The following is a 27,097-nucleotide window of genomic DNA, read 5'->3' on the forward strand; positions in this document are numbered from 1 at the left end:
TTTCCAAATGTAGCCACTGATGATAAATTACCGAATCCACCGAGCCCCAGCCATTACTCGCATACACCTCGGGTGGTAAAGGACAGCTCCGGGGAGAAAGACCAGATAACGAGAGCTGGGCATGGAGCAAAAAAATAAACCGCGTTTGACAACGAGTGGAAAAGGTAAGAAGGTCAAATCAAAGCAGGGGGGCATTACTGAATCGTGTGCAAATTGGGGAGTATGACGCACACATTGGCGGACCCAAGATCCATGCATCTGCTTCTTTTGGGCACAAAAAGAAGTCGAAAGAATTGAGTTGAATGTCATTTCCGTCACTGAACATGAACCTTGCGGGCATCATTTTATCTAAGCAGCCAAGCAGTTCGAGGGACGATGACATCAGCGCTCTCAGAGGAATGCTTGTCGTGTCTCTCTCTCACACACACACACACACACACACACACACACACACACACACACACACACACAGCTATGGTAACAGCAGGAGTGTTAATGTGTACTGGAGTTAAAGCAAAACATCCAAATAAAAATGAAGGCATAGGTACCCAAAGCAATTGACAACAGAGCAATTTGAAAGTCATCGAGTGTGTTCTGCCCGGGCCGTGTTTCCTTCTAATCGAGGTCAACAAGCACGACATGACTTAGTAGTCACATAGCAGAGAATGCTGGCTGAGGTCTTTTTTTTTTTTTTCCATGTGAATACGAAAAGAGGAAATAGAGTCGACATTTACGGCAAGAGTGTAGCTTGACCTCTGAGGTGTCTCAAATATGTAGGTTGGGAGGGAACACAGTGCAGACAGACAGCTGGCTGGAGCAGCTGACTGCTATGGAAACGGCGAGAGTGTGGAAGTACGTGTGTGTGTGCCAGGATTTGGTAGGCCAAGCATGCTTATGTCACCAACCATGTGTAAATACACACATCTGTCAGCTATTTAAGTCCAACTGAGTATATGAAGGTAGAAAAAAAAGGGGCAAACAACAGCACACAAAACACTGGACAAGCATTCTACAGACTGGGCAACTATTCAAGAGCTCTCGGTAACAGTAACCCACGGCAACCCGAAAGCCACCCACCTCTTTGGGACACACAGATCCATCGGCCAGTATAGGGCAGAATGAATGGACTGGCAGCCCAGAGTGCGAGGAGACACACACCCACACCCACACCCACAAAAAGAGTGTGTAACTTCACCCGCTCGGGCCCTACCAAAGTGCAGCACTACCCCCTCTTAAAGGTTCACAAGGTTAATTATTCAACACGACAGGGAAGGGAGGCAGGGGGGTGAGAGTGGACACAAGCGGCCAGAAACGTCACATCTCTTTTGTTGAACCCAACCACTCATGAATTGTGTCGGTTTCCTAACAGTTTGCAGCACGTGTTCCGCGCGTCATCGTACAATACGAACCGCGTCCGCACGCGTCTCAGCGTTTGCTCTTTCTCCGCACGCGCTTCCCACTCGCAGCCCGCGTTGTCGTCTCACCGTTGTGATTGTGCTGCAGGGTCTCAAGCATGCTGCCGGAAGGGTCAGCGGCCCCCAGCTCGGTCAGTCTGCGGCTGGTGGCGCTCAGTTCCGAGCGCAAGTTGGTCACCTCCTGGCTGGCAGACTGAATGGCCCCGTCGATGCGCTGAGCCAGCTGCTTGTTGTCATCCATCATTTTCAGGATTTTTGCCTGCGGAGAGGAGAATCCGGAAAAGGTGTTGTCATGCTGACAAGTTGTGCATTTCCAGCGGAGGCAAATAAATCCTTCTTTTGGTCTTTTGAGGAGGAAGCCAAGTTAAATCCTCGAAGCAGTTTGTCCTTTCGCTTGCAAAGAGTCATCCACTTCTGGGGAAATCTGCTGGAGGGACAGTGTGTGTGTGTGTGTGTGTGTGTGTGTGTGTGTGTCTGTGTGTTGCAAGAGTGTCAGTGCAGCCTGTGACTTCAGTAAGCACATGTGCGAAAGTGTTAGCCTGCACTGCCCCCCATGAATCGCGCTGCCCGCAGCTGACTGTTGAAAGGACACAGAGCATTGAGATGACAGGCACCTTTTTTCAAATGGACTGTACCACTTTCGCAGAGAGTCAGAGGGGTGGGGGAGAGTAGGCTACTCTTGTGAGCTCAGGCAAGTCACGAGTATTTTGTGAAGATACTGCTCTAAGGTTGTGGTTAATAGTGTTTGAAGTGAAACCACAAAACAGTAATCTTACCAAGTGTGGGAAAAGTCATGAAAGCGAAATTAAGTGTGGCCTCTTCCTCCTTGCCCGTGTGTGTCCTTCCTTCGGCGTTCGACAGGAAGGGGGACTTATTTGTTTGACAAATCAGGTGTAGCAAGGTGAAACACAAGCAAAGTTTAACTTCAGCAAGGTAAAACCCTCTTGTTTTGATGCTGAGTGGCATTTGCGTGCATCCAAATGGATAGTGAGTATCCCTTTGAAAAAAAAAACTGAGGAAAGATAACAGGGGGGTCAATTTTACTTTGTTAAAAAAAAATGGAAACAACCGGAGACAATGAACCACTGAAGTGTCACGTGGCTAAGCAGGCCATTAATAATGCTGATCAATTGTGTCAATTTCCACCCACGTTAAATGTAAACGTAAAGCTTTGGTGGGCTTCGTGAAAATGTGTTATTTCATCGCTGTACAGCTTGAGAGAATAAGACTTGCAGCTAGTACTGTATGTACATCATATGAAGCCATTGTACTTTGTACATGGGAAGCATCTATCGTAAAACAGACAGTGATGGCTGGTAAAGATCATGCCAATCACAGTTGATTGTTGTGTGTTTTTGATAAATATTTTTCTGTCTGTCATTTTTTTATAGCTTTAATTATAGAACTATACATGTGAAATATATATTTTTTGTGGGGCCCTACCGATAATAATGTAATTGTTTATTTCATTCAATATGTTACGGGGCAGCACGGTATCGACTGGTTAGCACAGCGGCCTCACAGTGGAGCGGTGCAGGGTTCGATTCTGGCTCCGGCCTTCCTGTGTGGAGTTTGCATTTTCTCCCCGGGCCTGTGTGAGTTTTCTGCGGGTACTCCGGTTTCCTCCCTTCCAAAAGCATGCATGGCGGATTCCAAATTGTCCCTCGGTGTGATTGTGAGCGTAAATTGTTTTTCAGCTATCGATCGGCTGGCAACCAGTTCAGGGTGTCCCCCGACTACTGCCCGAAGACAGATGGCATAGGCTCCAACACACCCACGACCCTTGGTGAGGATAAGCGGATTAGAAAATGGATGGGTGGATGTTACAGTCCATGATGTTGCGCGTTGCAGCCATAAAATTTAAAATTCAGTTTCAACATCTTCTCCTTCTAGTGTAATCAATCAAATATAGGATGAACATGATTTCATGGTATTCTGCCTTTATGTACAGTATGTTGAACACAACATCCCGACTTCATTGGAATTGGGTGTGTACAGTATAATCAAATTTGTTTGTGGACTAAAAGTTGAATTATACACTTTACATTGTCATGATATGTATTTCATCAAAATGCCTCCTCCTAGAGGACCTAGACCCTGATCGATGCCTGCTCATCCCACAGGAGTTGAGTATAATAAACGCCCCCAACCATTGATATAGTATTTCCTTAATGTCGAGATGGTCTACTGGCTGCTATTGATTAAGTCGACTGTGGTCATCCATTGTTTCCACAATAGATTCTATACCTTGTTCATTGTCACCATATCATTCTTAAAATCATCCGCCCGTGCATCATCATAAATATGAAATCAGAAAATATTTTGCATCAATGTTTCATATTACCATCATCGCAAGCACCGGATTCAACCTCCAATGGCTTGCGGTTCATTTGTGATTCAAGATTAAATTTACTGTCTATCTTTGAGATGACATGGCACTAATATGCCATTGCTGAAGTCGGAGGTCTTGAATGCGTGTGCTGGTCAGTGGAGTGAATCAGTGCCTGGTGGCGGAGGAGCGGTAATTAGTGAGCGTGGCGGGGTTTAGATTAGCATGTGAATGGAAGCAGTGGCGAGCGGACTCAGTAGTCCGCAGCCATCCTTTATTGTGCTATAGTCGAGGATCTGTCACTCTGCAGACATTTTGCAGCCAAGACAAGGCACCGACTCTCATCATGAAATCAAAGCGCACGATAGACACTTAAAAACAACAGTTATTAAGACGCTGTGAATGTTTCTTTTTTTTTTTCCTTCCCCTTTAACAAAGTAGAGCTGAATTGTGTTGCTAAGCAATAACATTACACAGTGAAGGTATTTGCTGCCTGGCAACAAGACAAAATGAAATTTGTTCTTTGCAAGTCATAGAACAAATGTGCGCAGTTCAAGGCAACCGAGGCGAGTATCTACTGTAGCCACATAAAATGATAAATATACTATTTTGTTTGCTGTCAATAAGGTGAAGAGTGAGTTGATGGTTTTCTACATTATCGTGATGTATGGATGATGTGCTGTATGTCACTTTAAACAAGGAGTTGTAAAAGTTGTGTTGTTGTTAGACATGATACAAAGTATGGAGAGTTGTAAACTTTGATTCATTAACCTAGAACACAAAAAGTCTTGTTGACACACGTTTCCATTTAAGTGAGGGTGGAGAGGCTACAGGCAGGGATGTGTTTCTGGAAAGTGATGACACATTTTTCAACTCTCAGCTGAGCCTTTGGCCACATCCTCCTCATCTCAGTTTCCCAATTTCAACAAGGAACACAAACAAACGGTGATGACAGAATTTTGGGGCCGATCCCAACACCGATGACTACAATGTAAGTCTAACATTTCGAGCCCTATTTTGGTAGTCTGGCACCCTTGCGCTCGGTGTTAAAATGGGCTTGGCTTCATTTTTGTGCCAGCCCAACTCAAGCTTCTCTTCTTCATGAAGTTGCCTCGCCCCCGACTCATCTGACAATTTGGTAACCCACATTAGTCTGCGCTCGACGTCAAAACGGGTGCAGCATCATTTTCGTGCCGGTGCGGTGGTCTAATTCAGCGTCTTTGTGAATTTGGTCGACGCGCTACGCTGCTCTGGGCGTTCCTTCCCGACCACCCCACGCATCTGCAAATATTTTTTTCCAAAAAGTCGACTAGATTTTAGACTAAACACGACTGCGTGTCAAAATGTTGGCTCCAGTTCCACACGACCTTGAAGGATTGAAGTTTTAGAGGTAAGATCAGGGGGGCAGGTTACTCACAGCGATTTCATGGGAAGAATTTCAACAACGTTGTCATCCGCATGCAAGACTCATGATTATACCGCTTTGTAGATTGTTGTCTTGTAAATGTACGTTTGGAGACAACTGTAAATAGCGTGCAGTCGGGGAGGCAAATATCACACCAACACATATTGTCTGAACAACAAACAAAACAATCAGCAAACGAAACCCCAAAAGTAACTTGCCACTGACATTTTAACAAGTCAAAGTAGATCGTTGGCTGTTGGCCTAAAGCGATAACAGATGGATCCATTTTCCTGATGAAAAAGGAGCGTGGTTGCACATCTGATCATGAATGTTGTGCTAAATAAAACCTCCGCGTAGGTGTGAGTGAGCTATCACATGGAGTTTGGTTAACTCTTAGGTCGCTGTGCATCTGCATGTATGTCTGCCTCTGTGGCTGTGCGTGTTTGAGGGAGAGAAGAAGTGGAGGATGGCGAGGGAAGGAGGGAGTATAATTGTGTGTTTCAGGTTGAAGGCGGCTCTTGTCTCCTCTGCTCAGTATTCAGCAGCTGTCATTTTTGTGACAAGGATTGAGAGATGCTCTGTTTGGGGAGCCTGAAGCAGGTTCCTTGATGCAGCTATTCTCGACCAATTTCCTTCAAAAAGCCTCACACGACAGATGACACGCATGATTTTCTACAACACGGATGCAACGACATATGACATTGAAGTTCGTTTTGACAGACATGCTTATGAGGGAAAATGAGTAAAGACAACCTCGCCCCCCCCCCCCAACTTCCTTGTGGTCATGTACTGTCACCCCTGCATATTTGCAGCTCACCATTTACAAATACACCAATCCCACTAGCCCCTCCCCTTTGTGAAATCAATCCCGTTATTCACTGAAAAAGTCAGCAATTTGTAGTTTTTGTGCTCCGTTTGAAACCTTGCACTGAAAAAAATCCGCTTTTCCTCTCAAGGGTCGCGGGGTGTGCTGGAGCCTATCCCAGCTGTCTCCGGGGTACACCCTGAGCTGGTTGCCAGCCAATCGCAAGGCACACGTAGACAAACATCCACCTAGGGACAATTTAGAATGTGTCATGAACCTGCCATGCACGTTTTTTGAATGTGGGTGGAAACCAGAGCACCCAGAGAAAACCCACACAGGCATGGAGAGAACATGCAAACTCCACATAGGAAGGCCGGAGCCGGAATCGAGCGGAGCACCTCTGCACTGTGAGGCCGACACGCTAACCAGTCAACCACCGGGCCGCCCGTGTCGAATTTTCTCAATTTTATTTTGTCAAGTGGCTGCATGCAATGCAATCATTTAATGCGCGACTGTATATTCTGCTTCAATTTCTTCAACATACACAATTCAACTTCATTCAGAATTCTTAGCAATCAAGCAATCAGATACTATGCCCGCTCCTGATCTGGAAAAGAACTGACAAAATGTAGCGAATGAATCTTAACCAAACTGACATGTTCGGAAACATTGGTTCATGTCTGTGCACCTTATTTGAGACTGCCTTCAAACTGCCAAAATGGATTTCAAAACATGGATGGGTTTGGCATCCAAATGAGGAAAAATATTGCGGTTCCATTAGAGAAGATGGGCTGAAAGTTGTGATTAGAAAAAAAAAACCTGTCTTGCAGAGACTAATCCAAATTGTGCCAATTGGAAGATAAAGCGGCAATGTTTGAGGAAGCCGAAGAGCTGTTAACAGTCAAGTCCGGAGGGCGACACTGTTGGCACACTAGTAGGCCAGCTGTGCATAAAAAAATGTCATTTTCTAAACCAGTAATCACATCAAAACCAAGTTCCCGTGAGAGGCAAAACACCTCAGCCATGAACATAGCGAGGTCGAGCCAGTTGTAATTCTAACGTCCGTTTTATCAATCTTGCTCTGGATATGGAAAGACTCGGTAGCGATGGCTTCAGATGCTGACGATAGCGAATGCAAATGGAGCAGAAAAATAAGCAGCCTCCGAGGCTGGATCCGACCCACTGCAATATGATTGTCTGCCGTGTCACTGGAAGGCTATGACGCACATGTCATGACGCGCAATCGTGCACACGCCATCTTGGGTTAGCGCTCGTGAGGTGGGGAAAAATGAAAAGGGTGACCCAACAAAATAATTTGAAATTAACCGAAAAGATTGAAGGTGTGTGCGTGCGTGTGTGTATAACTCTATATATATTTATTTGTATGGGCGGCACCTTGGTTGACTGGTTAACACGTCAGCCTCACAGTGCAGAGGTCATGGGTTCGCTTTCAGGCTCCGATCTTCCTGTGTGGAGTTTGCATGTTCCCCCCGTGTCTGTGTGGGATTTCTTCAGGTACTCCGGTTTCCTCCCACATTACCCTGCCACGCATATTTTTGGAATGGGGGAGGAAACTGGAGTACCCAAAGAAAACCCACAGGAAGGCCGGAGGCGGAATCAAACCATGCACCTCTGCACTGTGGGGCCTACATGCTAACCACCGGGCCGCCTTGTAATACTAGAGGTTTGAAATTCAAACTATTTTAATAAAATGCTTTACTGTTGCCATAACATGTGAGGCAGGTCCCATACTTGTACTTCATTCCTATCGACAATATTGCACTCACAGGTGGGACTTTAAAGGCAAGCAAGTGATCAATCTTGGTGAGGATTTCGAGAGAATTGGTCTGAGGAAGACTGGGCATGATTAATTGTCTCCCAGGGTGTCATTTGCTACTTGTGCCCGACCGAATCAGCCAAGACAGGAGATAGAATCCAAATGAGAGTGAAAGAAAATCAACATTGGTGTAGTGCAAGAGGATTCTTTAGTTTGGGGGAAAAGAGACATATTGGATAAACCTGTGCTTGCAGTTAAGACCATCCAAATGCAAACTTATATGACGAATAAAACCTTACCTGGAAATAAATAAAAAAGTACCCGCCTCACAGATTTTTAATCAAAATAAGTAATCAAGAGAAAAGAAGAATACCTCAATGACAAGAAGCACGACAGGAACATTTTTTACAATTCAGTCTGAGATGAGTTTGATGGTAACATTTTCAGACTTTGTCAAAACCAATGACATTTGTCATGAGAAAAAAAGGGTACGAGTGCTGTTTGCTGCTGGCCCCCAGGCCATGGACCGGTACCGGTCCGTGGGTCATTTGGTACCGGGTCGCACAGAAATAAATAACTTATGTTACTTCTGTTTTATTCATTTCGGAATCTGAAAGATATTTTATTTTGAAAAAAATTACAGGATTCTCTGTTACATCCGTCTACAATATGTCGCTCTTGACGCAGGTCAAGGCGGGGCTTCTCGGTCACATGATAGGTTACCGCTAAAATGAAACCTAGGAGCTAGCAAAATGAGTTAAAAACAAATGTCTTTGGAAAGTTTCTTTGGGAAGGGGAAAAGGCCCAGCCAGGAGACAGAAGAGGAGCCTGAATTTACACTCTCCGATGGTAGCTCTGCAGTGGACCTCAGCAGAATCTTAACATAAACCGTGCTGATTCTGAGACTTCCATTTCCTCCCGTTAATTAATGCACAACACATATCAAATTCATCTCGCAGTAATAATTGAAAAATGTCAATCATATCCCCGCTCTTGCCGCGTGCATGACTCATTTCACATGTAGTGTCTTGAATTTCAATGTAAATCAAAGTAAGCTGTTAATATCCCTTTACAAGCGACGGGAGACTGCTCGGCGCATCCTTTTTTTTGGGGGGGGGGGGGTAATGAATGCCGTCGCCTTCAGAGAGAGGTCACCCAGCAGCTGAACAGCTGATGGCAGATTTTTGCAGAACTGCGTTTCAAGGACCTTTTCTTATGCTAAAAACTGCAGTTACTTTCATCAGACTGATATTTGCATATTCCAACGAAAAATAAACAGGCATCAATGCTGGGATGCTCAGGATAAGGTACGTTTTTAACCGCATTGCAGAAGTGATTCCGGGAGAGAATAATTGTCTTTTTTTTGTGTGTGTGTTCAATGCCAATCTATGATGAGTATTGAAGTTTGGTTTTGCAGTTGGTCTAACAGACAAGGTGAATGAGCTCACTTGACAGCATAAAGTATTCCATGTCTTGTACATTTTTCTCTTATTCTTCGATTAACACACCTTTTGCTGAGGTTGGGGCTCTAATAGGGGTGCGTATAAGCGGTAAATGATGTGCAAAAAGTGCACAGCGGCCCACTTTTTGTAACTTACGTGCACAGGAGAATATGCAAAGCTAAGTCTCAATCCTGGAGTGTCACTATTAAGAAAAAATAAAATAGGAATAGAATGTCGAGGATGTTACTCGAGCAAGTAGCACCATTTTTTTTTTTTGCGATTCAACTGGATCATAATTGCTCCGAGATGTACTCTAACTTATGAAAATGCTCCGACAGTGGTCCTCATGGTTCTTCAAGACCAAAGAGTTTGTTTCAAATGTCCCAAAGTGCATAACAGTGAAGAGTGGAGAAAAATCAGCTCCAAGCTTTCATGAGATTGTTTTCCCGCTGTTGAACAACAGAGACAACTGCTGAAATGAAGACTGGCCTCAATTAACGTCTGAGCAAAACATGGAACTGAGCGCAAAGATTAAAACATCATTTAGATTACATTTTCCATGCATGGAATACAGAAAAACGAATCCAAATACGGCTTTGTGTGATGTTGCCTGTCAGACAAACTGTGTTGCCTAGCAACCGCCGTTTGACATGCCGCGTTATGGAAAATATTCAAAGGCCCAGAGCTTACATGTAGGACTTTGAAATTTGTCTTTCATGAAACATTCTGGCTTATTCAACACCACACTAAAACTATTAGTCAAACAGGGCATCATATCTAATCCATTGCAAATGAATGCAGCGGCCATAAAAGGCCCTAATGAATCATAACACGTAACAATCTTGTCAGGTAATCATATTGCTGCGGGAGCGCATTAACTATTATATTTTGAACAACCTCCAGCCTGACAAAAGGCTCCGTGTTGTACGTCATCGCTGCAAAGACAGCACTGATTTTGATGCATCACTGTGAAGAAAAAAAAAAAAAAAAACAAGCTATTTAAAACAGTGCCTAAATCTGATATCAAAATCAATTTGACTTTAAGTTTGGAGTCGAAGGGCCCTGTTGTCACGTCCGGCGCAAGTCGAGCATAAAGTGTAGAGAAAGTGTGCTCCAGGGTGCAGTTTTGTTTCTTTTGGTGTTTTGGTAGACAGGCGCAGCTAGGAAGGGACATTTTGTGGCAGGGAACACATCCGACTTGTTTGCCGTCAATGGAAGCTGCTCCCCTCATTCCTTTTAAACTCACTGCGTGGTCGACATGGCGGAAGAACCAGCTGGAATCTACCCGTGGGATCCGTGTACGTAAAATACGTTTAAAAGGAACTACAAAAAAAAAAAAAATTGTAAATTGTGAATTTCTCCATTGTGAGACAAATAAAGGGTTTTTTTTTTCTTCTTCTTCTTCTTCTTGGGGCTGATGTAAAGTTGGCCACAGTGGAGTGGACAAGTGGAGACCGCCGATGGTGCGTCCGTTGTGTGACAACCCCAACTCCACCCATAGTTGTGACACGGCCAGGGGCACGCATTTAAAAGTATATATAAGTTTATAATTTATGCAATGGATTCATTTCTACAATGATTCAGACAAATTGACCCACGCTGTCAGATGAATGAAATACGATGACATCCACCACGCACGTCCAAGGAGCACAGAATCTGACTGCCCGCGCCTTGATCGAATCCAACAAAATTGTGATACAACACTTGCGCCACAACTTAGACCATCCTTTAGCTGGTCTAAATTTGAGTCTACTTTCCGCCACCAAATTGTAAGAGGCGGAAAATATAAAACACCCATAGTCCATCGGAACGCCCAGCGAGGAGCAGGGTGGTCTGTTAAATTCCCAAACACGGTGAACTAGACTTGACTCGGTACGAAAAATGAAGATGCGCCAGTCGCCGTGCGCACATGCGCCTGTCTAAGAACAATTGGAAGGTTGTATCTTGTGTGTCCCTGAAGACCACAACGGTACGGTATTAAGGCTCTTTTGAGTTGAGCCGTCGATGTTATTTTAAGGCTTTAAACAAGTTTTCTCATCAAAAGACTTGTCACCTTCAAAGTATGTCCTCGCTGGAAACATTTATTTATAGCTCGGTTTTGAATGTTGGATGAGCGGAGGGAAACTGTGCGTGCGTTCTGTAGACCTGTAACAAAAGAAAGCACTTATTGATTTTCGCGATTGAATGTCAGCATTACCGCTAGACACACAACAGCAGGAAGCCTGTTCTTTTTAAACAGTGAATTAATTAGAACACTTTTTTTGCTGCCTTTCTATTATGTACATCCTGTATAATTTAAACTCTGCATTAGCTTTTCGAAATATTCTACGACCTTCACTAAGGTTGATAAATTATGACTACATTGGGGATTCCAACAGCCAAAAGAGTCTGGGGAGGGCAAATGAAAATTATGAATAAAATTAAATCCACCAGATGAAATATATACAAAGGAGTGATTGAGAAATTTCATCATTCTCATACTCTCACAATTCAAAAAAAACTTTTTATCTCAAATCATCATTCCCCATTGAAATGAATGGAGATACCATTAATCCATTCTGGCCTTCCATCACAAATAATGAACAAAAAATGTTTGTTATACAGTATGTTTTTTAAGAAGAAAAATAACACTCTATAAAACATACAGTCATGACATAATTAAATCGATTGTAAAAAAAATTAAACACTTTTTGCTGTGGTCAATGGACATTGTGCTGATCCCTCTGGTGTGTGTGCCTTGGCCACCCAGGGGCAGTAGAATAAAGATCTATAGACTTACTTGTGAACATCACATGACAAAATCCAAAAAACAGGTGAGCAATAGGCACTGTGATGTAATTTCCAGTCGAGATGGATAAAAATGTGTGGATTTTTAGGCCTAAATCATATTTCACAAACAAAATCTTAATCAAAATACTGTGTTTAAACTGGTGGGGGCACATCACTCATATTATCGGAAACAACAGTTTTGATTTGACTTACCCCTGAAGGCAATGTCATGTTGTTTTAAATACACAATGTAAAATTCCCTTGACAGTAAAATTCATCCATGAGTGGCATAAACAGCCCGAAGCCTCTCATTTGAAAAATAGCTGACTATCTGCCAAACTGCTGTTTGTTGTGAAGTGAGTTGAGTTGAGTGGAGTTCACTGGCACCACACAGCGCTTGTATCCATCACTTTTTCTCACGAGTCAAACAAAAAAATTGGCCTATCATATCCTGAAAAACTCTTAGGTTGGATATACTATTTTTGATCACTCACTTATTTGAATTGTAGCCCGTTAATTATCGTAATTAGCTTTCTTCTAGTTTGAGTTACACATTGTGTTCCTTGCCCAATCAACTTGATGAGGCTTATCACCCAAAACCTTGTCAAACGATCCAACTCAGCACTTCAACTCCAATCACAACTACTCAGGTGTGATTTCACATCACCATTGGAGTGACTCCCAAAAGAAAAATCCATTGGATCTACACAAATCAAACAAAGACAGCGGCAAGATGTCATCGGTGCATTACAGAGGTCGGCCAGTGTCAGGGGGATGGTGGGGAGGGCAGACGTTGACGAAGGCGATGCATAATGCATGGACAGAAAGCGCGTACAGGAGGGCCAGCTGAGGTCCCATTCAGAGAGGGACAGATTGACCCTGCGAAACCCATCACATGCTCAATCGTCAGCATCCCCCACCCCCCCACTCGCCACGCAACCCCGGTGCTCTTGAGACTGCAAGCAGGATGCACTCTTCCGTGACCCTGGCACATTTGGCACATATATGTGGAAGTGAGTCAGATGTGTTGCAATATTAATAGGACACTTCCAGGATAGGTGTGTGATAATGCACATTTATGAGTTCGGCCCGATATATAATGTAATGGGGATGATCATTAACTGAGGACGGCGTTTAACAGACAGCTTTCAACCATCCCTCATTTTTGTCGGAAACAATGTCAGTGGGCTTTAGAACGGCATTTTGGGGGGGAAAGTGTTTGTGTTTGTCCTTTCAGATTTGATTGGCAGGAGCTGGCAGGCTGCCTGCACGCTGGTGTTCTATTGTTTCAGAACAACAAAACAATAGAAACAAAGTGCCGCAGGGAATAAGCTATGGGCAGGCGCTAAGTGGCCAGCGGGGGTTTGGAAAAGAGATGGCCACGCGGAATCTCCGTGTACAAACACACAGACAATTAGTCCGCTTGTTGGCTTTTTGAACAGGTGCACGAAATGAAATCCACAGTGCAAAAGCCAGTGTGGGATTGTTGTTCAAGTGCGGCTCTTGAAGTGAAGCTGCTATGTTGGCCAGAATGCTGATGTTATTGCTTGACGCAAGATTAGATTATCTGCAACAAAACACAGATAAAGGAACGGTCAGCCGCTAAACGAGACAGCAGCTTCATGAAACCAGTGAATTTAGATCCCTTGGGGTCTGATTTATTTTTATTCAAGGGACAAAGAGAGGGAGATGATTCACCCGGTAGATTTATGTATTATCGACTGAAATTGATCTTTTTTTTGTAAGGCAAGGGATTTATTTGAGTGTTGTGGGCAATTCCGATAAATGAAACTTAAATGCAAAAGTCGTATTGATGTGGAGGTGTGGTTCTATCCGCCAAGCCCATTCCTGTGAAGCACTACATATTCATATTTATCTGCGTTTTATTGATGAAAACATCCCCTGGCATCACAAAATGAGGTTGGTGGCAGCAGGGAGAATTACCTGAACATTAGTCTCATCCATAAAATTAAATGGATGAGCTCAATCGATGCTCTAGAGGGAAACTGATTTGGGTAATAATACTGCATAATGTCATAAGCCAGATTGAAGACAGTGACAGCTTTCTTTCCAGTGGTGCCCTTGAGATACGAATGACATAATTTAAGAGTTGTTTTAATTTATGCTCTCATTTGGATGACTTCTTTTTTTGCTTTGACTTTCAAGCTAAGGTTTCATATTTTCCAGCGCTGTACGGCGGCAGTCAACTCATCTCAACTCCATTTACAAGATTAGCACTTTACCAAATACTGAATAATTATTCAAACAAGATGCTTCGAGCTGTTTAATGCCTAAACCAGTTGAAGCTGACTGTTGAACTAAACATGAAACAAAAAGAATTACACCTAGGGTATTTAAAACAACCACAGCTTAGCCTTTTTTTCCTGCTAGCTTAATGCTAACAGAAAGTATCAACTGCATGTTGAGGTGTTTTCACCCTTTAAAATGGAAGTCAAGTCAAAAACTTTTGTTGCAAATATCTTCTGCGTGCCCCCACAAGTCTAAACATGGTATTCTGATTAATATTGTGTTGGTGGGATAAGAATTAAGCACATTAATTCACCTGTTTTTCAGAATCTGCCCTTTGTTGTTAACTAGAATTGACATCAAAGTGCCTTCCTGCTCACGTTGAGAAGGTCACGTGGCCAAACCCAGAAAAACAGGTGAGCTGTGACGTCCGCAATTCCAGAACAATCAGAATCAGAATCATCTTTATTGGTCAAGTATGTAGAACACATAAGGAATTTGTCTCCGGTAGTATCGGCTACACAAGTCTCATCATAAACAAGGACATGACAAATAAGTATGGCCGCTTTGACATCACAAATAAACTCATATCTCAAAGCACCACAATTTGACATGTGAAAGATGACACTACTCTTCACATCTTGGAGCTGCTCATCAGTTCTTCCACCTTGTCTAAGCTTCCATTCACCCTGAAGAAAAAAAAATAAAAGGCCAAAACTTGACTGTGCCTGTCGTGTTTTTGTGCGGATGCACAGTGCATACTTTGCGACTCCAAAAGTGAGGGACTTGTCAGTAGCTATTCACTGATGAATACATCAGGAGGGGGGTCATATGGAGTCACACACATCTTATTTATCAGCGTCTCCTCGGACAAAAGTCACCCTCACTTACTTGTTTAGATGCATCCACATCCTCCTGTGCCCCAAACGCCTTCCCTACCTCCTCATTTTCAACCACACATGACTGACAGCTCCACTAATGTAGTCAGAGCTGGTTCCAGCATGAGGAAGGAGAGAGCGAGATAAGGTCAGGAGCAAAGGCTCACAGGCTCAGCAGCAAATTTCCTCCAAGATTGACTGCACAATACACAAAAAATGAGGCCCGAGGAGAGGCGATGTGAAGTTTGCTGTCGATGGATTAAGAAAAAAATAAAATAAAATTTGCAGGGGCTCATTAAAAATGCGGCACACTTACGAATCTCAATATCTTGATGTTTGTGTTATTAAAGAGGGGCAGCCTGGTGGTCCAGTGGTTAGCGCGTCGACTTCACAGTCCAGAGATCATGGGTTCGATCCCGGCCTTCCTGTGTGGAGTTTGCATGTTCTCCCCGGGCCTGCGTGGGTTTTCTCCGGGTACTCCGGTTTCCTTCCACATTCCAAAAACATGCATGGTTCAGGGTGTCCCCCGCCTACTGCCCGAAGACAGCTGGAATAGGCTCCAGCACCCCCCGCGACCCTTGATAGGATAAAGCGGTTCAGAAAATGGATGTATGGATGGATGTATTCAAGGCTGATGAGTCATTAAATGAGTAAATCCTTTTCAAGTATCTGCAGAGTGAAACCAATTTCACTGATGGCCAACAGCCAATAATAACTAACTCATTTAGTTTGAACCGAAAAATTGACATTTGTTTTCCTGAATGTCCATGTTAGTGGCAATAGGGTGTAACAAGACCATCTGGGAATTTGCTCGGTGTCACCCGTTGATTTTGAGGCGACATTCTAAGAAGATGACAGTCTTTTGATTGTCAGAAGCCAACCAGGGATCATCATATTTGCACTAAATGCCACACGGTACAACCGTTTCCTCCCCCAGACTGGTAAATTGCGCGAAAGGTAACATTGTGCGCCATGCGGCATGCATGCACAATGACAGATGTTGGATTAGGGTGTGTAACAACTCATCAAGCTCATTTGAATAATTTTGAATAAACAGCTCATTCACACTCTTGACATTGCCCTCTTCGACAGCGGCCTCTAATTGGAGCTCCCAGCCTCTCATCTCATGCTCCTCATCTTCCTCTTCCCGCAAATGATCAACACGAGTGAAAGCGTCAGAGAAAACAGTGAGACAATGGATATGGGAGAAAAAAAATCTCCACTTTGGCCTTTGTATGACGTATTAACAGAGGATGCCACGCGGGCAATGCAAAAACCTCCATTCCCTCCAAATGATCTCAAGAGCCTTTATAATATCATGTTGCTTAACACTTGGTAAATAAGGTTCCCGACAACAGTTTATTTCTTAGCTGGCAGTGTTACAGAAAACTACCAAAAGGGACTTATGTATAATTAGGAAATAAAATGTTCAAAGGTACGATAAAATTATTGCCAAATTTTTGTCAAGAAACAGGTCCTGTACATTGAGCTGATTTAATGTTTAATACGATAATCTAAAAAAAACATATTTAAACTATCTGTGGGAAAATAGCATTTGTTGCCTGTCCCTGCTTCCAAAATGGAGACTTTACCACGGAATGTGATCATTTAAACATTGAGAGTGTATTTTTTTTTTACATATTTGTACAATTCCTCATCCCAACTACATGTCACCACGAAATGTGATCATTTAAATGTTGAGAAATGTATTTTTTTTCTACATATTTGTACAATTCCTCATCCCAACTACATGTACAGTGTAGTGTATTGTCTTATTTTTATTTATCAGCAAATTTTGTTTAAATTTGCCCTGAAGTCATGTCGCTGAGCTAACACACGATTTACCCCTTCGTAAATGTTGGCTATTCCCACAAGTCACACGGTATTGTGATATTTCAATTATGACTTGGGACAGGGAATAAAATCATGGCACAGTCCTGTTCCTAAATGTATTTATTTATTTTTAATAGCATTTGTTTATTTTTAAAAATCATATTGTGGTTCAATCATTGAAATGTGCACGAATGCGCATTAAACGTGGTTATATTTCATGTATTTAAAACGATGCTAAAAACTCTTGCAAGTCACTCTTGTTATATTTCATTCTGTGACTGAAATGAGGAGTTCCAGTAAACAATGACAAAACAGTAAAGTTGCTTGAGATGGGCCACTAATCTTGAGTAGTTCCTCGTGTGTATTAACAGGTTCAGATTTGAAAAAGAAGGAAATGAACATTTACGGTATTTTGAGAGTAACAAGTAAATGCCGCTCATTTGCCCCGAAGCAATTAGCTAAAATCTTTGTTGAGAGATCGGATGTGGTTCAAAGAAGAAAAATGACATCATACAGATGTGGTTCTTAAATTTGGAAAATTTGGAATGGAAAAAAAAGAAAAAGCTGTAGCGGCCCCATGCTGCTCCTCAAGAGCGCAAAACTGCATACCTGAGCATCCACGAGGAGGTGCCTCATCAAGGTCATTGACTTCTGCAGCGTCTCCTTCTCGGGGGGACGATATACGTTATCATCCTGCTCAAGTGACTTGGGTCCTGTCACGATGAAACTTGCGATCTGATCGTTCAAGCTGTTCAGGGACTGCACCGCTAGAAAGAGACCGAGACACAAGTTAAAAAACAAAACAAAACAAAAAACAGTTCTTGCATCAAAAACAGTAAATGGAGACAGGACATTCTGGATATTTTTTATTCTTATTTTTGTTCTTCCATATTTGAAGGAACACTTTATGGGAAGCCCTTTTCTACTCTAGCATGAAGGCGCCCCTTGTACACAAATATGGCCACGGAGGCATGCTTTGCTACTCCATAGAATGGTTGTCTCCCAACCCAGAGGTTGGGGAGGTTCAATCCTTGAACAAGATACTGAACCTCCAGTTGCGCCTGATGCTGCGTCATCAGTAAGAAAATGAGAAAACAGTGTAAAGCACTTTGAGTACCAAATGTAGAAAAGCGCTACATAAGTGACAGCCCATTTGCCATTTGCCGTGTTCTTCCTGGCCAGGAACAACATAGCCGTAGAAGACCAGATGGAAGAACAAGGTTTCCTCTTGTCACCAACTCCCTTGGCTATCAACACCGTCTCTCATCCAGTATGTTCCTGAGAGCCATCCTGTTTTTGCCCCGATGTGTCCTTTCGGGTTTCCTTCCTAGCTTGCCTCCCACAGTGAAAAGTAACCTGCTCGACTGCATTTCCTCCTTCCAGCGCACACACTTCCTCGGCCCTCTTCCACTTACCATTAAGCCCTCTTTAGTCTCTGAGAGGTCACAGAAAATATTCCAGAGGTCACCCACGCAGTGGCAGGGGACAAAAGTAATTTCCATAACTATGCGGGGTTTTTTTCCCCCGATCACTTTCATTTTAGAAGCCGCTTTTTTTAACCCCTAATGCCTCATTATCCATGTTTCCAGCGTTGAAACCTTTAAATTCACAAAATCGTCACATATAAGACACTTCAAGCGTGTCGAGTCTTCAGCTGGAAGGACAACTGTTAAATCACTTCTAAATAAAGAAATACAACTCGCTAAATCTGCAGAGTGGGATGCAATTTGGTGTGGGATTTGAGCGGGGTCTGCAACTATAAAGCATTTTCCACTCCACACAAAATCCCACGCTTAAAAAAAAAAAACAAACAAACAAAAAAAGCAAGACAGCGTGGATATATGCGTTACATAACCAGCATTCTTCCATCGTCGTTGACATTTCCAAGCAAACAAGCTTTGGCGGCAGAGATAAGAAGGGAATGAGGGGGCTGGAGAGTGCTGCGTCCCCTCGAGGTGAGAGTGGAGCAGACATCAATGTGTGAGTGGGCTGCTTGTCATGCCAGTGAGCGCCAAACATTGAGTGAGGAGTCTTGTCTTACATATTGAATGGCGGGTTAAAAGGTAAAAAGTCCCAAAAATACAAAATAGGAGGATACATCAGTTCCTTATACTTACTGCCCTCTAGTGGTCTTATAATGCCCACACAGGCCATTGTGATGGGAGAATGCATGTACCGGTAGCTCGTTTACCACTCATCTTCAACATATGTGCTGCCATAAACTTTCTCCTAAATTGAACTGAAGGCTACAATCCTGACAAGAAGTTCGGGATATTGTGGCAGCGGCTGAAATTTCACGATGAAAATAAAATGCACTAGAACATGAACTTCAATTGACCTTCTCGAGACTTTTGGGCTGGGGATCAACTGTATACTGCACGTCTGTAGTCATACTCATATAAATGCTCCGATACCATGACACCGTGACCACCTACCAGCCTGCCATACAACATTATGCCGTCGCTGTGCTTGCAGTTTGCAGCTTGCCAAAAAAACAGTTCCTCAAAAAGAGTCAGTGTGTGCTGTTTAGAGGCTCTTGCTGGAAGTTTATTGTAAAACCAACTCAAAATAAATAAGATTACACGTTGCATCTTGAACAAAACACATATCTCCGGTTTACAAAAATCCATTAGCTTAATGCAAGAACAAATTCTGAAAGGCCGAGAAAAAAAAAAAAAGCATTGACTATGCTGTGTAAAATGTTAAATGAATATTGGAACACAAATGGTGCAGCAACATACAGAAAGATGATCTGAGAAAGAGAGAGAGAAGCGTTTTACATCCTGAGAGTCAAATTGGATAAAACACTCACAGGCATATAGATAATTACCAGGCTTCTGAAAAGCTTGCTGATGAGCCGATCATTTGAATCGGCTGTGCTGAAGCAGGGAAACGTCTAAAACATGCAGGATACTGCATGGCCCTCATCAAAATATTTCCTTGAGAAAGTATGAAAATGTTGAAAAAATATTTCAGAATGTTGTGTTTGACTTTAGTTGAGAGAGTTTACGTTCATTGTCTCACCCCTTTGCTGCCTGCCGTCTTCTCCTTTTCTGAATTGTCAAAATGCCTTGCATGTCCTCCTATTGGGCAGACGATGCAGAGAAAAATGAAGAGAAGCCGCGGCGGCGCACTGCCTCTTGGGCCTTTATCTTCACAAGGGAAGACAGTGGCTGCCAGTAGAAATAAAGATCACTTCAGATGAATAATGCTGGGAAGGAATGCCCCCCTGTAAGCCTAATGGGATACGATGCAGTACCCTCGGATGGAGTCTCGGGAAAAGGGGGCTCATTTCATGGCAAATTGTACATAGCCAAAGACACAAATCCATAGGGAAAAAGGATTTACATAGAAAGTGATAAGACAAAAGTCTAGTCATGTCAACAACTGCATTTGCTGTTCTTCGCTGGACAGTATCAAGGTAGTGTTCATATCCGCGCTTTGATTAGTTCCCTAAATAAATGTCATCGGGCCACTCTTTGAGATTGTTTTCATCTTTTTCCACAGTCTATTCGAGGTTGGAAGGGTCGAAATGTGAACATATGCAAGGTGACCGTTTGATCTGTAAACAAATGGTTTCGTTTTAAAAAAAAATAAGAAAGAAAATTGATAAAGAAATCATTTCAAATCCTGAATGCGGCGAGACGATCATAAGCAATTGGCAATGCGATGCAACACTGCCCCCTTTTGGCCAGATCGAGCTCAACAGCTTGTTGCTAATTTTGAACCACGGCACTCTCACTCTATTTAATCAAACCGTAAAAATAAATGCACATCAGTCACATAATTTGGGTGAGGACCATTCCCAGTCTTTAACCTCATAAACGATGGAACGCTCCAAATACAAGTCTGCCAGTAGACGTGAAAACAAGAATGTTATGCTTTAATCCAGAGTCATTCGTCTCACGAGGGACTATTCAGTGACCTGCAAGACAAAATGCAACGTATTTTGCAATCTTACCACCTGACGAATGCTCAGATGAAATCTTTGGGGAGCTCTAAGCATCAACGTGCAGTATTCATGAACATACTGAACGTCACGCATTTCGATAAAAGCGCTGAAAAGGATCCTTGAGATAAATGAACACACAGGGGGACTTTGAAGGTTGTACTTTGAATGACATGCGTGAGGTGCGGTGTTGCAGCCTTTAATACCTCTCCTTTTCATCATAAGAAAGGCTACAAAGAGCATTTCGTTCCATGAACTTCTAAATTCTTTTTTGACTTATAGTCAACTAGTTAACTTATAATTTGAAACATTTTAGAGTCGCTTTGCACTTTGTTGTTGTTTATATAATGCTCGATGACATCACAAGATGGCACTGTAGCCCCGTCTAGTAGGAAAATAGTAGTAGTAGTAATTGGTGTCAAGGAAATACTGTGATGCCTTGATTTGAGTTGAGTTCAGTCAGTGACCACTGTCGTAACTCAAACCCCTCATTGCACAAATCCTCTTTCACAATTGAAATGAACAGAAATGCAAAACAATTCATTGTTCTGCTTGTGTGTGTGTGTGTGTGTGTGTGTGTGTGTGTGTGTGTGTGTGTGTGTGTGTGTGTGTCTTGTCCACGAGGGGGAAGTGTAATACAGACATAAAAATTACACGCAGGAGAATTTCAAAACTATGCCACTCGGTCGGCCGCAGTAATATTGGTCATTTGTGCCATAGAATAAACCAAATGTCCCTGTCAGTAATGTTATTTTGTCTGTTTATGTGTGCTGCTGCATCATTTGTCTTCAATCATCCGTTGCCGTTCTCCTCTCACTCCGATGGGTGAGAGGAGAGCCTCTCTTTGCCTTCGAGTGCGGGGACGGATCCTAACTGTTGTTTGTGCTGATGGACCAAACAGCAGCTTTGAGTAGCCGCTCAGCGGCTGCACTCTTGCGGCAGTCTACTAAAATAGGACCCCTATCGTCAACGTCATGGTCTACAAATAGTCTGGATCTCAATCCGAAGTTGAAGAAAATGTTCAGTGACATGATTCCAACTTTTAAAGCTGATCTGGCAAAAGCTACCAGAGAAAGTTGGAGTCAGATTGATGAAGACTGCCATTTTTTATAAAATAGCAGAAATGGTGCAACAAAAGGTCGGCCCGATGGTCCAGTGGTTAGCGCATCGACCTCACGGTGCAGAGGTGCCGGGTTCAATTCCAGCTCTGGACTCCCTGTGTGGAGGTTGCATGTTCTACCTGGGCCTGTGTGGGTTTTCTCCGGGTACTCTGGTTTCCTCCCACATTCCCAAAACATGCATGGCAGGCTGATTGAACACTCCAAATTGTCCCGAGGTGTGAGCGTGAGCGTGGATGGTTGTTTGTCTCTGTGTGCCCTGCGATTGGCTGGGAACCGGTTCAGGGTTTCCCTACTGCCCAAAGAAAGCTGGGATAGTCTTCAGCACCCCTCGCGACCCTTGTGAGGATAAAGCGGATTGGAAAATGGATGCATGCACGGATGTCAGATTGATGTGATAGGCCATAGTTTTATCATAGCTCTGAAGTGGCCCAAACTGAGCTAATAATGACCTATGGCCTTAGTATGTTTGTCTGGTTTGCTAGTATGTTAGATTTATTGGCACGCTGGACATGGAGGTTCAAGGAGGAACCCCAGGTTGACAACCATTAGATCAACATCAGATCAATCAGATCAACATGACCTCAGCTATGGGAAACTGAACTGCAACCAGGCAAAAGTAAGTCACAAAAGGAGTTTGGAATATTCACACAGCGATTCTCCTATCCCATTAAACGTAATAATAAATACAAAATGTCATTGTTAATTTCATCCATTGTCGATCAACACAAGCAGCTTTTGTTCGGTACGACGTCTCTGATGAGCCATAAACTCTTATTAAACTTTCAAAACACAAGAGGGCGATTATTTGTTTGCTTGCCAGATATATAAAACATAAGCTTATTTAGGGCAGCTCCTCATCAGTCTGAATGTTTTCATGCTTTCATTAGCTGCTCCGCGCTTGCTAATGCACTCGGCGTTAGCCAAGTAGCGTTCATCCCCGGGTTCAGACAGAGTGCATAATCCAGTTAGAGAGGAATCATTTCGCACCGACAGTCGCCTCGCTACAAGAAAAATCCAATCCTGTCTCGCCGTGGATGTGACGTTTTAACTTCTGAACGATTTGATCATGGCTGGTGCATCTATTTTAGCTGTTTGAACAAGCGAATTAAAAGTCTGCCATGACACCAAACGCAAGCAAACGAGCCTTTGCCTCTCGACACTTGGCCCACTTCCAATCTGTCTTTCCAAAGACTTGTCATCTTGTACTTGAGTGATAAACACAGTTAAGGCTCGATGTCAGACCACCAAGGATCAATGAAAAATGTCCCCGAGACCCTGAAGATTTTTTTTCTTGACGGAGTCGTTAAATTTTGATAGATTTTGGCAGTGTCGAGTTTGCTATTTGTTCAGGCCGTGCCGAGTTTTCTCTTTAGCACCCCACCGCCCCAAAAACAGACCATTGGATGGATGGATGGATGAACCCAATGTTCTGTTGCTACCTTAACTTGAGATGAAGTAATCACGCGTACGATGAAGTTTAGAGTCCTGCTGCGTGTCTGTCTCGTGATGTCGCTGGTCAGCTGCTCTTTTGGAATACATGTTCGAAAAATTAAAATCCAATGTTAAAGTCAAAAGTGCAATTGTAATCCGTTGATGCCCCCTTAAATCAGGTCTTGTGGGGTACACTCGCTGCATTTCGTTATCACTGGGCAACTTCAGATTACGACAATATCGGGGGCCTTCGACTTTTAACGGCTGAATTTTTGCTCAAAAATGAAACTTAAGTAGGGTTCATGACTGTCCCAGTTTATTAATTTTATATATATACAAGGGTGGCCCGGTGGTCCAGTGGTTAGTGCATCCATCTCACAGTGCAGAAGTACCGGGTTCGATTCCAGCTCCGGCCTTCCTGTGTGGAGTTTCCATGTTCTTTCTCCCCGGGCCTGCGTGGGTTTTCTCCGGGTACTCCGGTTTCCTCCCACATTCCAAAAACATGCATGGCAGGCTGATTGAACACTCCAAATGTCCTGAGGTGTGAGCATGAGCATGGATGATTGATCGTCTCTGTGTGCCCTGCGATTGGCTGGCAACCGGTTCAGGGTGTTCCCCCCCTCCCCCCACTGCCTGAAGACAACTGGGATAGGCTCCAGCGCCCCCCGCGTATTCATTTGGGATGTCCTTTGAAATAAACACAATACCAGGTGAAAATAAATTTTTTGGGAGGAAAAAAACCCAAAAAACAGGCCTGACTCGTGATGCAAATGAAGCAAACAAACAACCCACTTAATGAAAACACAAGCTCCCTAATGGAGCTAGCTTGAGGCTAAAACTCATTAAACATTCCATTAAACTTTGGTGCCTGGAGTCTGTTTATGAGCCTCCCATGTTTGTAGGGTCACATGATGATGAGATGAAGTAGCTGCGCAAACATTAATCCGATTTTGTCGTCGCTGTGTCTTTTGTTGCAAGACATCAGATACGATAGTTATTATTCTATTTATTGCACTAAAATGGGGCAGAAGCTCAAGCTGCTATGTAATCCCTCCAACAATTGCGGATGTTGTTTCAAGTGCTGCACCAAAAATAAAAAAATAAAAAAATACGAGAATGAGGACAGAGAGACGACGCGAGCTGCTGTGCGTAGCTCAGCAGAGAACAGATCAAAAATCAAGAGGGACTCGTCAGCTGCTGCAGGGGCAGTTATGATGAGCCAGGCAGTGTTTTCACACACACACACACACACACACACACACACACACACACACACACACACACACACACACACACACACACACAAAATTTTGAAGCGAATCACCTAGGAAGCCTCGTCCCATATCCCGCTTGTCTGTTTTTTGTTCAGCTCGTTCCGGTGCTAATAGATATGATTAGTCGAGTCTAATGAGCACTACAGAGGAGAGTTCTGATTTCCGTGCACTTCTTTGTAGCTACACAACCCCCTTGGGAGCTGCTACATTCAGCAAATGATGTGTGCTTTGACTAATTGGACGTTGTTTTGCCCCCCCACCCCCTCCCACATTTCTGCAGATAAATCTTATGTCATTATACGAAGATGGACAAAAAAGTCACAAATGGCTTTTGGGTGAAAAAGGTCACAAGAGAGGTCCGAAAATTTGCTAAATATAGCTAACAAATTCGTTTTTGTAAACTAGCGTCGCTCTCTCTAACTGTTGGCAGGCATGTTGTTCGTGGAAGCAATGCATGTCAGCTTTGTAACAATGGATATGTAGTTCATGTAAATCAACTGATTTTTAATCCTGCTGAAATTCCTTTCGATGAAAGTTGTTTTTTTTTTCTCCGCTTTAAACCACAAACAAGTCACGTCTGAATCAACAGCACGTCTGCTGGTTGCCCGTCAAGTAGCACACTCGGTTTCGCCTCCATTACAACTTAATTCTTTGGAATTAAGTGATTACAATGCCCATCCGCAGCAGCTTCCCCAGGAGGCGGTGGCTGGGTTGTCTTTACACCTGACGAGACCAATTTCTTTCCCAGTCATCACCACTGATGAGTGCTGAGGAAGCTGCAAGCTGCTGTCAGCACAACATCGCCCGAACCAAAAGGGATTACATACAGAACAGCAGTCCACTGTCAAGGGGGGAAAAAAAAACCTGTTTGCTTTTCATCAAGGAGATGCGATAAAACTAAACCGCTCCTGGAGCTCCAGCCGCCCGACTGCATTACATTCGAATGGTGGCGAGCCACTCAGTAAAAATCTATTAGTGTCAACCTCCCTTCGAATTCCTTGTGAAATTATCAAACAGGAATAACATGGAACTAACGATGATAGCCACAGACAGAAATAATCTGTATTTATTAACATACGTTTTATAGACAACCATCATCACATTGCTTTATTGTATATATGATAGTTGCTCCATGTACAGCACTTTGTATTTTTGAGTTGAGTTGTGGACCATTTTCAGTTCCCAGTTGCATGCATGTTATGTCGAAGGATGTTTTGTTGACTTGAACTTTGCAGTGTTAAAATCCCTTTTCCTGACACTTTTTTTTGGTATTTTTTCAAAATGCAACAGTGTTTGGGATCACATTTGGTGCAACCTTTTCATCCACCCTGATCACATGATAAGCTGTCCACAGGAGTAACCACTGTTCTTGAAAAGATTAATGCAAGATAGTTTTATAAATATAAAAAAAATACTGGATGTTCCTCTGATTAAACTATCCATCCATCCATCTATTTTCCGCTTTATGCTCACATGGGTCGCGGGGCGTGCTGGAGCCTTTCCCAGCCGTCTTCGGGCAGTAGGCGGGGTACATCCTGAACCGGTTGCCAGCCAATCGCGGGGCACACACAGACGAACAACCATCAGCGCTCACACTCACACCTAAGGACAATTTGGAGTGTTCAATCAGCCTGCCATGCATGTTTTTGGAATGTGGGAGGAAACCGGAGTACCCGGAGAAAACCCACTCAGGCATGGCGAAAACATGCAAACTCCACACAGGAAGGCCGGAGCTGAAATCGAACCCGGTGCCTAGGCACTGTGAGGTCGACGCGCGAACCACTCGCCCACCAGGCCGTCCTGATTAAAAAATACGAATCGACATTGATAGTACAACCCTTGCGGCTTGAGGTTGTTCATGAATTTTCTTACACAGAAAACAATTTAACTCCATATTAGCGCGCATCTTTTCTTGGAGTGCTCGAGTTGAACAATGCTGGCATCTTTGGTGTCGTTAAATGTCACACTGACTGCCGGGGTGATTGGATGAGACAGCGTTTTGGGGTCAACGCTGTCCAGCAGCTCGATTCTCGCTGCCCTGTGTGATCCCAATGCAACAGCTCGACACCGCCTGATGAAACGCCGGTGAAAGGTGCGATTTAAAATGCCCGCGAGCAGGAAAGGCTCAAAAATGAAAGAGGAAGCCGTTATTGTGTGTCCATACCCTGCAACTTTGGAATAATTACCTACATCTATTTCATATTTTGTGGAATGTGTAGAATTGATTAAATTGTGTCCCATTCCCTTTTTTTTCTTTTAAATTTATGATCTTTTCTGTTCTTTTATCGCCTATGTGAAAGCTTACGTTGGTGAAACCATCCTCCAGGAAATGTACTCAAGCACACGACGTCGGTGTTTCATCGCCTACAGTCGTTTTTCCTGCGTCGCAACCCGCCTAGTCAACAGGCTGTAAAAATTGAGT

General features: G+C 43.3%; 1 protein-coding gene across 1 annotated transcript in view; it reads right to left on the reverse strand.

Moving 5' to 3' along the window:
• Nucleotides 1-27,097, reverse strand: part of LOC109526590 (kazrin-A-like) — a 100,024-nt gene that overhangs the window by 58,057 nt on the left and 14,870 nt on the right. Inside the window, exons 2-3 of the mRNA XM_019887957.1 lie at nt 17,510-17,667; nt 1,485-1,674 (exon numbers count right to left, since the gene is read on the reverse strand). Of these exons, the coding sequence (XP_019743516.1) occupies nt 1,485-1,674; nt 17,510-17,667 (348 nt within the window). The remainder of the gene's footprint in view (nt 1-1,484; nt 1,675-17,509; nt 17,668-27,097) is intronic.

Source organism: Hippocampus comes, unplaced genomic scaffold (genome assembly GCF_001891065.2).
Source record: "Hippocampus comes isolate QL1 unplaced genomic scaffold, H_comes_QL1_v1.1 scaffold14, whole genome shotgun sequence".
Taxonomy (NCBI): Eukaryota; Metazoa; Chordata; class Actinopteri; order Syngnathiformes; family Syngnathidae; genus Hippocampus; species Hippocampus comes.